This window comes from Aethalodelphis obliquidens, unplaced genomic scaffold (genome assembly GCF_003676395.1).
Source record: "Aethalodelphis obliquidens isolate GAN/ISIS:26980383/991018 unplaced genomic scaffold, ASM367639v1 scaffold40, whole genome shotgun sequence".
NCBI classification, from domain to species: domain Eukaryota; kingdom Metazoa; phylum Chordata; class Mammalia; order Artiodactyla; family Delphinidae; genus Aethalodelphis; species Aethalodelphis obliquidens.
The window spans coordinates 15,809,413-15,823,456 of record NW_020837984.1 but is presented as its reverse complement, the minus strand read 5'-3'; the positions used below and the strand labels follow the sequence as shown (position 1 = coordinate 15,823,456).

The following is a 14,044-nucleotide window of genomic DNA, read 5'->3' as shown; positions in this document are numbered from 1 at the left end:
ACACTCTACCCAGCAAGGCTCTCATTCAGATTTGATGGAGAAATCAAAAGCTTAACAGACAAACAAAAGCTAAGAGAATTCGGCACCACCAGACCAGCTTTGCAACAAATGCTAAAGGAACTTCTCAAGCGGGAAAGAGACCAGCAACTTAAAACAACCTTGTACATATATAGACTGCTATATCAAAACCTCATGGGAACAGCAAACCCAAACACTACCACAGATACACACACAAAAAAGAAAAAACAACCCAAATCAAAACTAAAGATGATCATCAAAACTAGATACCATTTTTTACATACTGGATTTTAAAACTGCAAATATTAAGATGTCACTGATAATAGAGAAACACCAGTACTCACATAAATTATTAGACTATAAATTATTAGTCATTTAACAGGCAATCTAATATTATTTCTGTATACCCTATAACCCAGCAATTCCACTGTAGATATCACCTTAAAAAACACTATCATAAATGCATTAAGAAAGGCCTGTGAAAGCCATATACAAGGAAGTTAACTTAAGTCCTATTTATAGCAATTTATAGTAAACTAGAAATAACCTAAATAGCAATCCATAAGGAACTGGTGAAATAACTGTGGTATATTCATAGGAAGTAACACCACATATAACCTTAAAAGAATAAGGAAAATCTATAACGTACTAACATGGTTTGATCTCCAAATCAAATTAGTAATTGAAAAATGTGTGCTCCAACGCAGGCATTCTTCAGTAAATAAGAAAATAAAATAGAAAGAACACATATACACAAAGCAAAACTTACTGGATATTTTAAAGTACTTCTATAGACATTATCTATGGATATATAAACTAAAGCAAAGAAAATGATCTACAAAGACTAAACTCCTAAACGTTGATACTTCTAAGGAAGCAAAAGGCCCAGAAGAATATATACACTATGATTCTGTTTATAGAAACTTCAAAACAGGCAAAACTCAAGTACGGTATTAGAAACCAAGGTGGGGTTACACACTCCCTTCTGCCCCGGAGTAAGTATTCAAAAGAAGTATGCAAGGGGCTTCCAGGGTGTTGTTAGTGTTGTAGTTTGTGACTTAGGTAGAGGTTTCACAGACTTTTGCTAATTCTGTTAAGTATTTTCCCCTAGTCTATTGCTTATCATTCAATACTGTTTACAGTGTGATATATATATGTATGCATAAAGATGTTGCTAAGTTCAATGTATTTGAATTTATACCTAATCTGTGGAGTGAACATTTTTATTTTATGCCTTTTTCTGTATGTGCCATACTTAAACAAAAAATTAATCAACAATGAATCACATAAGAACTTAATTCAGTTTACCTGTGACTTTTTCTTTCCTGGAACACATACTTTCACACTTTTCCCATTTATCAGAAGTGGTGTTGTTTCAATGTACTTCATGACTGCAGTAATTGCCTCTTTAAATTCCATTTCCAAGTAAGCCTAAAATGAAATGCATTCCACTTTTAGTCAAAAAAATCTACCTTAAATTTCTCTGTATGACCTAATATAATACTTCTTTGTGGAATATAAAACTGAAATTACCTCAAGTCCTGGTTGCTTTCACCTCTTTTTGTTTTGCTGAAGTGTAATGTGATGTTTAGGATGTTTTCACACATGAAATGGACACTTAACCTTATAGAATTTCTATACCATTACCAAGGTAAGAAGGAAGCATGGGTCCATGGCAGGATCATGGAACAATGAGAAATGGGAAGGAGGGCTCACTGAACAATCGAAGAGAAGGCAGGATCTGGTCTAGCTGCTGTAAGTCTGACCTTTTTAAGGGTTCTTGCAACAAAGAAAATAATACCAACTATGTTCCTTTGTCTTACCTCACAATTTTTTACGTTCTGCTTAACCTAGGGTTTGTAGTTCTGGTGAACTCTACTATGCGAGTTATAGGAATACAACTCATATGTAGAAAAATACTGTACAGATAAAATCATTTTTTTAATATGACCTTACTGGTGTACTAAAGCAATGAATGGCAAACTATGGCCTGCCACCTGTTTTTGTAAATAGTTTTTTTGAACACAGCCATGCTCATTCAGTTATATATTATCTAAGACTGTGTTTGTACAACAGAGTTGTATAGCAGAGTTGAATAGCTGAAATCCTATAACATGCAACGCCTAAAATATTATCTGGCCCTTCACGGAAAAAGTGTGCTCTTCTAAGAAAACAGTGTGCTGTCTGAAACGATATAAAGCAGTATTTAGGGACATTGTTCATTCAAATCCGACCATTTACATAATTCAATTAACAATTGTGTATGCAGGAAAAGCAGCTAAAAGATCCAACAACAGTCTTTATAAAATAATGACTTTGTATGAATTTTAGAACAGACTAAATAACTCACTTCCTTTCTATATGGAACAATCAGGACATCATTAACTTTTCCAAATGGCTGAAATATTTTTCTAATATCTTCTTCAGTACAGCCATCCTCTGGTAATTCAGATATAAGAAGAACGGGACCATAATGTGAAGACTGATCTTTCCGAAGCTTTTTTTGGGATGAAAGAAAATTAAACCAAATTAAGTGACAAAGTACAGTAATAATAATTCCCAATATAATTTCTTCTACCATTAATCTTAGTCCTTTAAGCAGTCTTTTCAACATATTTTAGCATATTTAAAAAAATTTTAAAGGCCAAAGAAAAGTAGTAAGAAATATGTTTTACATTTTACCACTCAAACCCAACAGTGGTCAGTTTATGGGTAACCAATCACAGATGCTCTTTTCTGTTTAGAAGCATTTTGTAACAAACAAGACCTATGAAATGAAATGGTCCAAAACTATTAAACAGTATTTTTCTATATGAATCTGCATGGCACATCACTAGTGAAGCTGAAATTATAGCTTTATTTACTCTGTGTTCTAATAATGAAAAATGTTATCTAGATAGGCATAATATTTTTAAAGATTTATACTACATACAATTTGAATATATTTTATCAAATTTGCCACCTATGTTAAAAATTGACTCAAAAAAAAAAAAAAAACTTTTTAAAAGTTCCACTGCCACCATCTAGAAGTCTAGAAACAAAATGAAAGAACGTTACAGAATAATTAAGCCTCTTTGAGATTAATTCCCTGTACTCAACATTTCTTCCTAATTAATGCTCTTCAAAATCCTGTAATTGCAGGTTGATTATTTTAAGTTTATCCTTCTAAATATAAGCTCTCTGGGGCAGGGAACTGTAGTTGTTGAAAGTTAAGACAATGTTAAGAGAAATGTATACCTAAATACTTGAAGACTTGTTATTATTACAATATAATAAACATTTGAAAATCTGGCCTATCAGGAGTTACTCTGATAGTCTCTTTATATATTATCTGCTATAATAGTAATTTCATTAACATATACAATAAAGCAATACCATCAAAATACACCAATAAGTTAGTACCCAGAAAAGAGACTAGTATTCTACACTGGATAATGATTTAACTTATGAACTGTACTGCAAAAAGTATAAAACAGATTAAAAATGACCAATTCTCAGCAGAGACTCACTAATAACTTACTAACAAAGATTATAAAACCTCATTAATGCTGCTGATTACATCCATTTCCCCAATAAGGGAGCAAAACTTATCACAAGGATCTGTTTGTATGGTTAGCCAAAAACACCAAACTGTCAAAATGTTCTCACTTTTGATATATCAAATGCCAAACCTCTAGGATTTGTAATCTACAGGACTTTAATTATTGGACTTTTATTATATTCAGAAGAGAAACCAATGAATATTCCATATCAACATAACAAGTCACGATTTCAAACTTTTGGAAATATGAAAATTAAAAATTCTGAAAACTTTGTTTTCTCTTTGTCATATTAACAAATGTATGCACACACTTCCAGTAACAAAGAACTACTGACCTTACGTTGTAGAGAAACAGCTTTATCAGACACCTGTTTACTTTCTGGTGAGGTGTCATCTTCAAGATTCTTTGATTTGTAACGAGTACAATGTCCTATATTTGAATCACTCTTTGTAGAGCTCGTAGATTTAACTGATGGCCTTGCTCCACTGACAGTTTTAAGTTTTTGTGCTGGTGAGTGTCCTTTATCAACTGCTTCAAGATGTTTCTGTTTACTGAATTCTGATCCATGCCCAGACCGTTGTACTACATCTTCTAATGCTTTTTTTCTGTCTAGTAAAAAGGACATAAATACTACTCAACTGAAAAGAACTTAAGGTAGGAAACATCTCATCACATTATAAAAAAAAAAAAAGAATCATCTCTCAACTGTCCAAATATTTACCACACTGAGCTACTGTTAGGCCAAACAGGTGGCAAACACACACACACAAAATTATTATTCTTTAATTCTTCACTCAAAAGTGAAGATGTAAAAACATGAAGATCCCTTATTCTGTGAGCTTCTCTTATACCAGTGGTACTCAAACTTTAGTTTCAGTATCCCTTTACACTATTAAAAATTGAGGACTCCAAAGAGCTTTTGTTCAATTTATCAATGTTTACCATATAAGAAACTAAAATAGAATTTTTAAAATATTAATTCATTTAATAATAAACTCCTATGTTAATATAAATAATATATTTTTATAAAAAACTTTAATTTCAAAACAAAAATTAGATGAGTAGCACCACTGTATATTTTCCAAACGCTTTAATGTTGGGCTTAAAAAAAGTCTGAATTCTCGTATCTGCTTCTGCATCCAATCTGCTGGATACATTATTTCAGCTGAAACATTTAAAGAAAAATCCAGCTTCACAAAGACATGTAGTTGGAAAAGGAAAGACCTCACAGACCTCTGCAAAGATCTCAGAAAAGAATTACATAAGAGCTATTTCCAGAAAGGTCACTAAACCAATACAAAGACACAGGTTGAAAATATGAATAATTTTTTAATGTTTTAAATTAATTCACCGAAGAGAAGTCTATAATCAATTACTAAAGCAAACTAAGATGTTTGTATATCCTTGGTTTTTAAGTTTGATGTTGGGTGGATAGATACAGTCTCCCACACTTCTTCTAATACATAATAAAGGGAAGAAGAATGAAATAGGTTGGGATGTGGGTTGGATTTCATATAGAAATTCTAAAATTTAATAAAGTAGAACATTCCATTTCTTAAAAACCTTGAAAGTTTTAAAAAGAGCTGAGCCAAATACCTCAAAATGTCAACATTTAAAAATATCTTGACAGTAGTATATAAGTCACCATTTCAAGCTTAATAGAAATAAAAAATTCAAACAAACAAAAAAGCTAAAAAAATTTAGTCAAAATAAGTACTTATTATTCACAACCATAAGTGTACCTGATGATCTCACTGATCTCCTTGATGTCCTTTCGGGGCTAACTGATCGATAGCATTTTGGACTAGCTCTAAATGGATTTCTCATTCGATACGGTGAACGGGATCTGGATCTGTATCTAGGAACGAAACGATGGCAAATTCTTGGACTTCGACTTCTTGGTCTGTACATATAACGTATTGGGCTTCGGGATCGACGGAATCTGTGACTTGAGCTTGATCTCCTAGAATGTCTAGGACTGGGAGAATGAGATCGTCTTCTTGGAGTTTCGTTTTCTTTTCTATTGCCTTCATTTCTACAAAGTGCAGGAAAAAACCACAAGATTCATCAATTTAACAAAAATTTAAATCTATACTAAATGACAGATTTCTCTTCTTAAAAACAGACTATTAACAATGCCAAATTCTGATACCACGTATTTACATAAAGCAAAAACCTGTTTGACATGATGCAATTCAGCCTTGTAGATGAGTAAGAAACAATCAGAGCAGATGATCACCTCTCTCATTGCTTAGATTCCTCTGTTTTGTTAATTTACAAAAGAATATTATCATCCATTTCTTACATTTTTCCTATACCACTATTACATCCAATTATGTTTTGAAAGTATTATATTACATGAAGAATTTAGGAAATGACTTACATAAACAAATGTTTTTCAACAATTTTTCCTGAAACATTATGCCATCCACAAATATTTCTTTGACTGTTGTACTTGTGTACCTACACATTGAACCGGGAACCCCATTCCCAGCCTTCAAATCTAAGATCCCACAAGCATAAAATAATAATAAAAGTACAAAGTATTTTCAGAACAGACTTAAAAAAAAAAAAAAGTTCACAGATGGGAGCTATCACACTTAAACTGGGGTAACTAAAGAAAGATTCATTGAGCTGGTTCCATTTGCCTATTGTTTAAAAGTAAAAATGGTCAAAACAGGACTCTATTCAAAACAGTACCTTTAAAAAAAAAAAGTACTTGTTTACTTTTAAAAGAAAATCAAATTTCAATAATACCACTATTAAAAAAATAACTACCTTCTTGATGGGAGGATCTCAGGATTCCAATCGGGATACCTATTTTGAGAATAAACAATATTAATGAACAGTTAAAATAAGATTATAAGGCTCAATCTTTCCCTGCAATATATCAAGAGGACTGTTCAAAACCAAAGTTAAGGGAATTCCCTGATGGACCAGTGGTTAGGACTCCGTGCTTCACTGCTAAGGGCACGGGTTCAGTCCCTCACTGGGGAACTAAGATCCCACAAGCCATGTGGCGCAACAAATAAATAAAAATTTTAAAAATTTAAAAAACAAAAAAATTTTTAAAAATTTTTAAAAATTTAAAAAGTATTTTTAAAAAGATTAAAAAAGGATAAAAAACAAAGTGAACACAGTGATTTATTAGTATATTAAAATATGAATATTTTCTTCAAAGTAAAATATTTTGAGTGTCTAATTCAATAAATAAGGTATTAGGCAATTCAGGGAAAAGAAACACATTCCCTATACTTCAAAGGCCTCGACGTTTATTTAGGTAAAACAAGCAGTACATACAGAAGTGTTGAGATGTATAGAAGAGGTATAAAACACAAGCTTAGGTTGGGGTTAAAGACAGTTCTCCCACTTTGCAGAACTCCAGGGGACACCACTCTACAGAATAAGACATGAATAGTGCCCCTTACACTGTACCAAGTGCTCCTCAAGAGAGGATCTAGTGGGAGGATTCAGGGGAGAATTCAAAGAAAAAGGTTGCTTTTCAGGGGAACTAAGATCCCACAAGCCGTGTGGCAAAAGGTCTGTTAATAGGCATGGATCAGGTTAGGTTTCATACAGTGGTGATACATAAAAGAAGCACTGGAGGCAAAACATGTGTTCTATTCCAGGAACCGGTATGGCTGCAGCATGGAAGTGATGAAAAGCAATTATGAGGGGGAAAACCTGGAAAGGCAGCTCAGAGACAAACTATGAACGTCCTTGAAATCAGGTTAAGGAGGCTGCACATAATTAAAAGGCAACAGGGAACAATAAACATTTCTGAAATGAAGGGAACATAGGAATGTTTTCAGAACAACTGGAAATAAATATCTGGATTAGAGAAAAAGATGAGGGCTGGGATATTTAGAAATCAGGCATCAGCTATACTACTAAGAATGAGTGAGATAAACAGAGAATAGAGTTTGTGGGGAAAAAAGAGGGCTGAGGACAGAATCTTATGCACACTAACACTTAAGAGTAAAGCAGACAAAGATACACCAATGAAAGAGATTAAGGGTTAATTACAGAAAGAAAAAGTAAGAGGAACAGTAACATCATAGAAGCCTAAAAAAAAGACATCTTTATCCTCATCTTTTCTAGATTTTCTGGACTCTTAAAAGTTAACTGGAAATGGTGATTAAATTAAATTATTGAATCACTGATGTTCAAAAATACAATTTCAGTAACCAAGAGGAGAGCCAGTTAAGGAAATGAAGGCAGCAGACTCAACAAGTCACCTGGCAGGAAAATAAAGTGAGGTCAAAACCTTACTAAAAGTAAAGTGGTTTTTATTTGTTGATATTTATCTCAGACATTGTTAGCAGGTTAACTCAAAAGCAATTCTCAACTCTCTTTTCCCATGCCTGCCTCCACAACAAAGGCTTAAAAAAGCTAAATATTTGCTTTCTCAGCCTCCTTAGAAGATAGCCAGTGATAGGTTCAAACCAATGAGACAGACACAGGTACAAAACCACTGGCAGACTTCTGAGAAAGCTTCTGCCCACTTCTTCCTGCTTTAAGAGCAGACATGATGCATCTTATAACTACAGTGTGACAAACTATGAAGGCAAAAGACCTTAACTTTCAATCCAATGTATCTATCACCCAGCATCAACAATTGTTAAAACATGAACAATTTTGTTTCATCTACTACTACAGTTTTTAAAACTTTTGTTACTCTGTACCATGTAAGAAGATACATTTCCGGTCTTACGTCACTGTGTTTAAAAGCAAGACCTTTGAGAGTTCCCTGGTGGTCTCCTGGTTAAGATTTGGCACTTTCACTGCTGGGGCCTGGGTTCAATCCCTGGTCGGGGAACTGAGATACTACAAGCCATGTGGTGCGGCCAAAAGAAAAAAAAAAAAAAAAACAACTAAAGCAAGACCTTTGGAATCAAACACAGCTGGGTGTGTAAGTGTAGGTACTGCCACTTAATGACCATGTATCTGAAAGCCAGTTACTTACTATGAGTAAGGCTTAGCTTTCTCTTATGTACAATGCTGGAAATACAGCTGGTTGTCGACACACAGAAGTTATTAAATTTCCAGATCTTTCCAGTTCAAGAGTGGGTAACCATGTTTCAGATGTGAAATGATGTTTCAGATCTAGGTTAACTGCTAGAATACATATTCTTGTCTCTGCTGCCCAGAGCAGAAAGATAAAGCATACATACTATTCTGCAAATAGAGTTTGGACTGCCTGTATACTGCCTAACTAGTTTTTGTGGGTTTTTTAAACATCTTTATTGGAGTGTAATTGCTTTACAACAGTGTGTTAGTTTCTGCTTTATAACTAAGTCCATCAGTTATATATATACATATATCCTCATATCTCTTCCCTCCTGCGTCTCCCTCCCTCCCACCCTCCCTATCCCACCCCTCTAGGTGATCACAAAGCACCGAGCTGATCTCCCTGTGCTATGCGGCTGCTTCCCACTAGCTATCTATTTTATGTTTGGTACTAACGAGTTTTTTTACATGTGTTTCAGAAGCATGATACATAAGCAATTTAAACATAATGGCTAAGAGCAAGGACCTAAGTAAACGACATTATCTGTATCCCAATGTGATGCAGTAAGTATACACATCACCTATGAAGTTTTTGTGACAAAAATGTTCAACCTGAATTTAATGAAGAGGAAAAAAACTAGAAAGGTGCAGAATGTGGAATATTCTACAAGACAACTTTTGTGGACATTTCAGAAGTCAACCATTGTGAAAATATCCTCCTCAAAAGGATATTGGGATTGACATACATACACTATTGATACAATGTATAAAACAGATAACTAGTGAGAACCTACTGTATAGCACAGGGAACTCTACTCAATGCTCTGTGGTCACCTAAATGAGAAGGAAATCCAAAAAAGAGGGCATATGTGTATACATACAGCTGATTCACTTTGCTGTACAGTAGAAACTAACACAATATTGTAAAGCAACTATACTCCAATAAAAAAAATTAATGCTAAAAAAAAAGTGTAGGGGCGGGGTAGGCAAAGATAGTTACAAAGGCATTTTGGAAACAAATGGGAAAATTTGAACTTGGCCTATGTATTGGAAGGCATTATGAAATCATTGTTAATCACTGTGTTATACTGTGGTTATAACAGATAACCACTGCAGAAAAATGTCCTTATTCTTAAGAGACAGATGTTGAATTAAGGAGTAAAGTGTCATAATGTCTAATTTATTTTCAAGTAGTTTTCAAAAACTATAATATTAAAAATGTGCATATAAAGATATAATAGATATGTCAAATGTTAATAATTGGTTAATAAAGACAAAGACTCTATGAATGTTTATTATCCCTTCAACTTTTTTGCGGCTTAGAAACTTTTCAAAATAAAATGCTGAGAGAAAAAAAAGAGCAAAGATCCATTAGTTAGATTAGTTGTGCCAATTATTGGCTGTGTTATAGTAGGGAAGTTGCCTCTCAGTTTCCCCACTGGTAAAATCACAAATAATCATTATACATATATCTCATAGGGTTGCTTTGAAGATTAAAGACACTGTGTAAAGCACTTAGAAGAATGCCCAGCACACAATAAGCATACAGCTCTTATTATTTATTATTTTTAATACTAAAACTTTAATGCACTGTATCTTTTCTCAAGTTAACCAACTACTCTTATGTCATAATCCAGAAAGATCCAAGACAAAGAGAGAGAAGAGATAATCAGCCTTAAGAAAAGGAATAAGAACCTAAATATACACCAGCAGAGGAATGACTAAACAGATTAAGGTTTAGAAACACAACGCAGCTTAAAAAAAAAAAAAAAATGAAGTAGCATATATTTTGCCATGGAAAGATCCAAAGCACCTAATCAAATCTAACATATTTGTTAAATTTTTTTTTGCAATAGAGAGAAAGCCATAAAGAAACTATTCAAGAGCATATAACCTGAAAAAGATAAAAATGTAAAACAAGCAATGAAGTAGCAGGCATGGAAAGCACATGCTTTAAAATCAGCGTCCTGGAGACTTCCCTGGCAGTGGTTAAGAATCCGCCTGCTAATGCAGGAGACACGGGTTCGAGTCATGGTCCAGGAAGATCCCACATGCCGCGGAGCAACTAAGCTCGTGTGCCACAACTACTGAGCCTGTGCTCTAGAGCCCATGGGCCACAACTACTGAGCCTGCGCTCTAGAGCCCATGAGCCACAACTACTGAAGCCCACATGCATAGACCCCGTGCTCCGCAGCAAAAGAAGCCAGCACAATGAGAAGCCCACGCACGGCCACGAAGAGCAGCCCCTGCTCGCCACAACTAGAGAAAGCCCACATGCAACAAAGACCCAACGCAGCCAAAAATAAAAATAAATATATGTATATTAAAAAATCAGGGTCCTGTGTGCATTAAAAAAAAGGCTTATCTACACAAAAGTCTTTAAATAGGCATAAATGCCATGTGATGTAGTAAATTAATGGCAGTGCATGTAGCTAGAATCCTCTTACTAGCATTAATGCCTACCTACAGCAACTAACTAACTCCCACCTAAATCCCTTACCTTCATAAAAATGAGACATCCCACTGGGTATCTGTGGGAAAATTTGTGGCGTAGGAGAGATTTTCCACTTACAGTGGCAGTAAGGCCTATCCAATTCAAGTAACAAATTATCTCCGCATGATAACCAATGTTTGTGTGCACACATCTATACAGGTAAGCAACTCTATTATTAGTCTATACAATTAAGGTAGGACTTATATCACACTCAACACATGACACCAACCGAGGTACAGTACCCTATTCCTGCAACCATTATAACTGGTTTAGAGATGGACAACTAACCCACAGTGAACCAAAAGAGTCAAACCAAGGACTTCTGCAGAATTTATGAGGAAAGAAGTGTTTTTATTTATTTTTTAACTCCTGGAATTGCTAGCTATACATATCACTTAACTCTGGAACTAAGGGGGTCACTGCTTTGTGGAGAAAGGTGTGCCTTTCTCATGAGGCTAAAGCAGAAGAGAACAGCCAAGAAATGAAAATATTTCTGACACTCTGATTTTTGTTTGAGCATCTAATTCAGCTGTTCACACTCCTTAAGCTTCCCAGTTAAACGAGCTAATAAATTTCCTTACTTTAAAAAATTGGTCTGAGTTAGGTTTATCACATATGACTAGAAGAGTCCTGAATATTCTCAAAAAAATTTTGTTGGTATTTTCATAAAGAACAATAAGAAAAAACCAAAACAGCTGCCACAAATCCATTTGCTCAAGAACATGTTATTATCATCAGTATAGTGACCGGGAATTTGACACACAACTATATCAGCATATTTAATGATGTTAAAAGGAACACAATTTAATTTTATGTAACTCCAGGTGATATTAGAGAATACTGTTAATATCACACTTTTCACCTTCATAGGTGCCCTGTCTTAAAGAAGGAAAAGGTCAGAGAATTGAAGAACCAATGTTGAGGAAGCACCATATCTAGCTTGTTCGTCTCCCACTTAAGGTTTTTTCTGAATATAGGTTCTAAACCTGGAGAGGTTTAGACCTGAAATTAAAGACTAGTGTTTGGTTTGGGTGGTTTTTAGTTTTTTATCCTTTGGGAAAGGGGTGGGGATGAGGGGGAAGAAGTATAGGAGAAGGGTAGACTATGTGCTCTGAAAAAGATAAACCATCCCAAGGGAAGGTTAAGCCAGCAGGAATGAACCAATGATACTAAAGTTACCTACTGGGATTAAATTAGGAAGGAGTCAGAAGAAAGGATCATATTTAATTCTCTCCTTTGGGAAAAAGATTAAATATATTTGTATATAAATATTTCAAATAGACAATAGCTTTCTAAAAAAATATTTTTCTCCAAAGTACCACACTAAAGGTATTAAGCAGTCATACCTGAAACATTATTTTGTAAATTTGCTACTTATAAAAAAGGAAAAAATTGTTCTTACTGTTGACGTAACTGTCGGCAGCTCTCAATATGAGTAGATGTATTTTGATGCTGAATCCAATCCTATTGTAAAAGGAGAAAAGTGCACAAATTAGAACATTCCTTATTTGACTAATGAAATTAGGCTTTTTAACATGACACAGCATTCTTTGTTTTATCAAAAATTAACCAAATCTAGTTATAAATACCATTTGGCTACAACAAAATTTTCACAAACAAAAATAAAAGCCCTCCAAATAAAAGCACTTAATACCAACTCACTGATACCATTTTAAAACATTTTAGTTTAGAAAACATTTTAAAAATCATACCCATGGATACTCGTTTTGAAGTCAAATATACATATAAACTTGGAGAAAATAAAAGCATGGATCAGAAATAACTCATCTCAAATATAAAACACTACTACAGAGAACACCAAAAACTCTATAAATAGAATGGTATCATTCTATAAAATATAGTCTAAAATACAGTCTCTAAACTACAGTCTCAATGCCTTACAACTCTAAAATTCAAGCTAACAACATTAACAACAAAAAATCCTACCTCTTAGGCCAATACTATTCCAAACAAGGTACTCACTATGTATTGGCAAAGGATAAGATTAGTAAAAATAAGAAAAAATGCTGCTGATCAAATCTAATTTATTTTCAGGATATAATGGAAAGTAACATCATTTCAAAGACATAATATCCCTTACATATAGAGCTTTACAATGAACAAAATGCTTTCTTATACATAACTTCATGTGTCACAAAGCTGCCCTAAAATTACATTCCGTATCCATAAAAAGCTCCTGGAAGATACATCTGATTTTTTTTTTTAAAGGCAATACAGTTTTCAAAGATACAGTCCCCCAAATGAAACAGTTAGTTAAAAGCAATGAGCATATTACTCAATGTTTTATTGTTTCTCCAACATTTGGAAAGGCAGAAAACTTACTGAACAGTTCCATATTTTAACGCTTTCCTTGAGGAAAATGTTATTCATTTCCATTTCAAAAACATTTTAGTTTGTCATTGCCAAAGACGAACTAGAAATATCCAGAGTTAAAAACAACAGTTGACACTAATTTTGGAATCTGCCTTGTCGAGAACTATTTGAAAATAAGTGCATGCTATTTGCAATGCTCAGCAGCAGGTTATGACAAACCCTAAATTATTTCATTAAGCCATGAAACTCATTGTGGATTGCAAAAAAGAAATGTCTGTATATCCTGCTCAGTGATACAAATATTTAGAAAGCTAGAAGAGATTGGCAGTTAAGAGTCTTTAGTACTGTTAAACCCATGTCTTTGACATTAACTGGATATTGTTTACATCAGACACACTGGCAGGTATCAAGTTGGGCATGATTTATTTGGACCATAAAGTGTTTTATTTGAATAAGTTGCCGATATTTAAAAATCCAGAGATTTCCAGCTTTTCTTGAAAAAATATGAAGATGTAATTAATACTAGACATGTATTTGATATAGCAACCATCAGGTGATGCTGACAGCTAACTTACTTAACGTATACTCTCTCCAGTTCTACACACACACACACACACACACACACACACACACACACACACACACA

The 14,044-nt window shown here is 34.0% G+C and overlaps 1 protein-coding gene across 7 annotated transcripts in view; it reads right to left on the bottom strand.

Moving 5' to 3' along the window:
- Positions 1 to 14,044, bottom strand: part of ZNF638 (zinc finger protein 638) — an 83,821-nt gene that overhangs the window by 53,843 nt on the left and 15,934 nt on the right. For 6 of the 7 annotated variants that reach the window (XM_027131956.1, XM_027131955.1, XM_027131960.1 and 3 more), the window contains exons 3-8: positions 12,467 to 12,528; positions 6,339 to 6,377; positions 5,303 to 5,595; positions 3,895 to 4,169; positions 2,369 to 2,515; positions 1,327 to 1,449 (exon numbers count right to left, since the gene is read on the bottom strand). In XM_027131956.1, coding sequence (XP_026987757.1) covers positions 1,327 to 1,449; positions 2,369 to 2,515; positions 3,895 to 4,169; positions 5,303 to 5,595; positions 6,339 to 6,377; positions 12,467 to 12,528 — 939 coding nt within the window. The remainder of the gene's footprint in view (positions 1 to 1,326; positions 1,450 to 2,368; positions 2,516 to 3,894; positions 4,170 to 5,302; positions 5,596 to 6,338; positions 6,378 to 12,466; positions 12,529 to 14,044) is intronic. The other variant, XM_027131958.1, reaches the window with a different exon arrangement.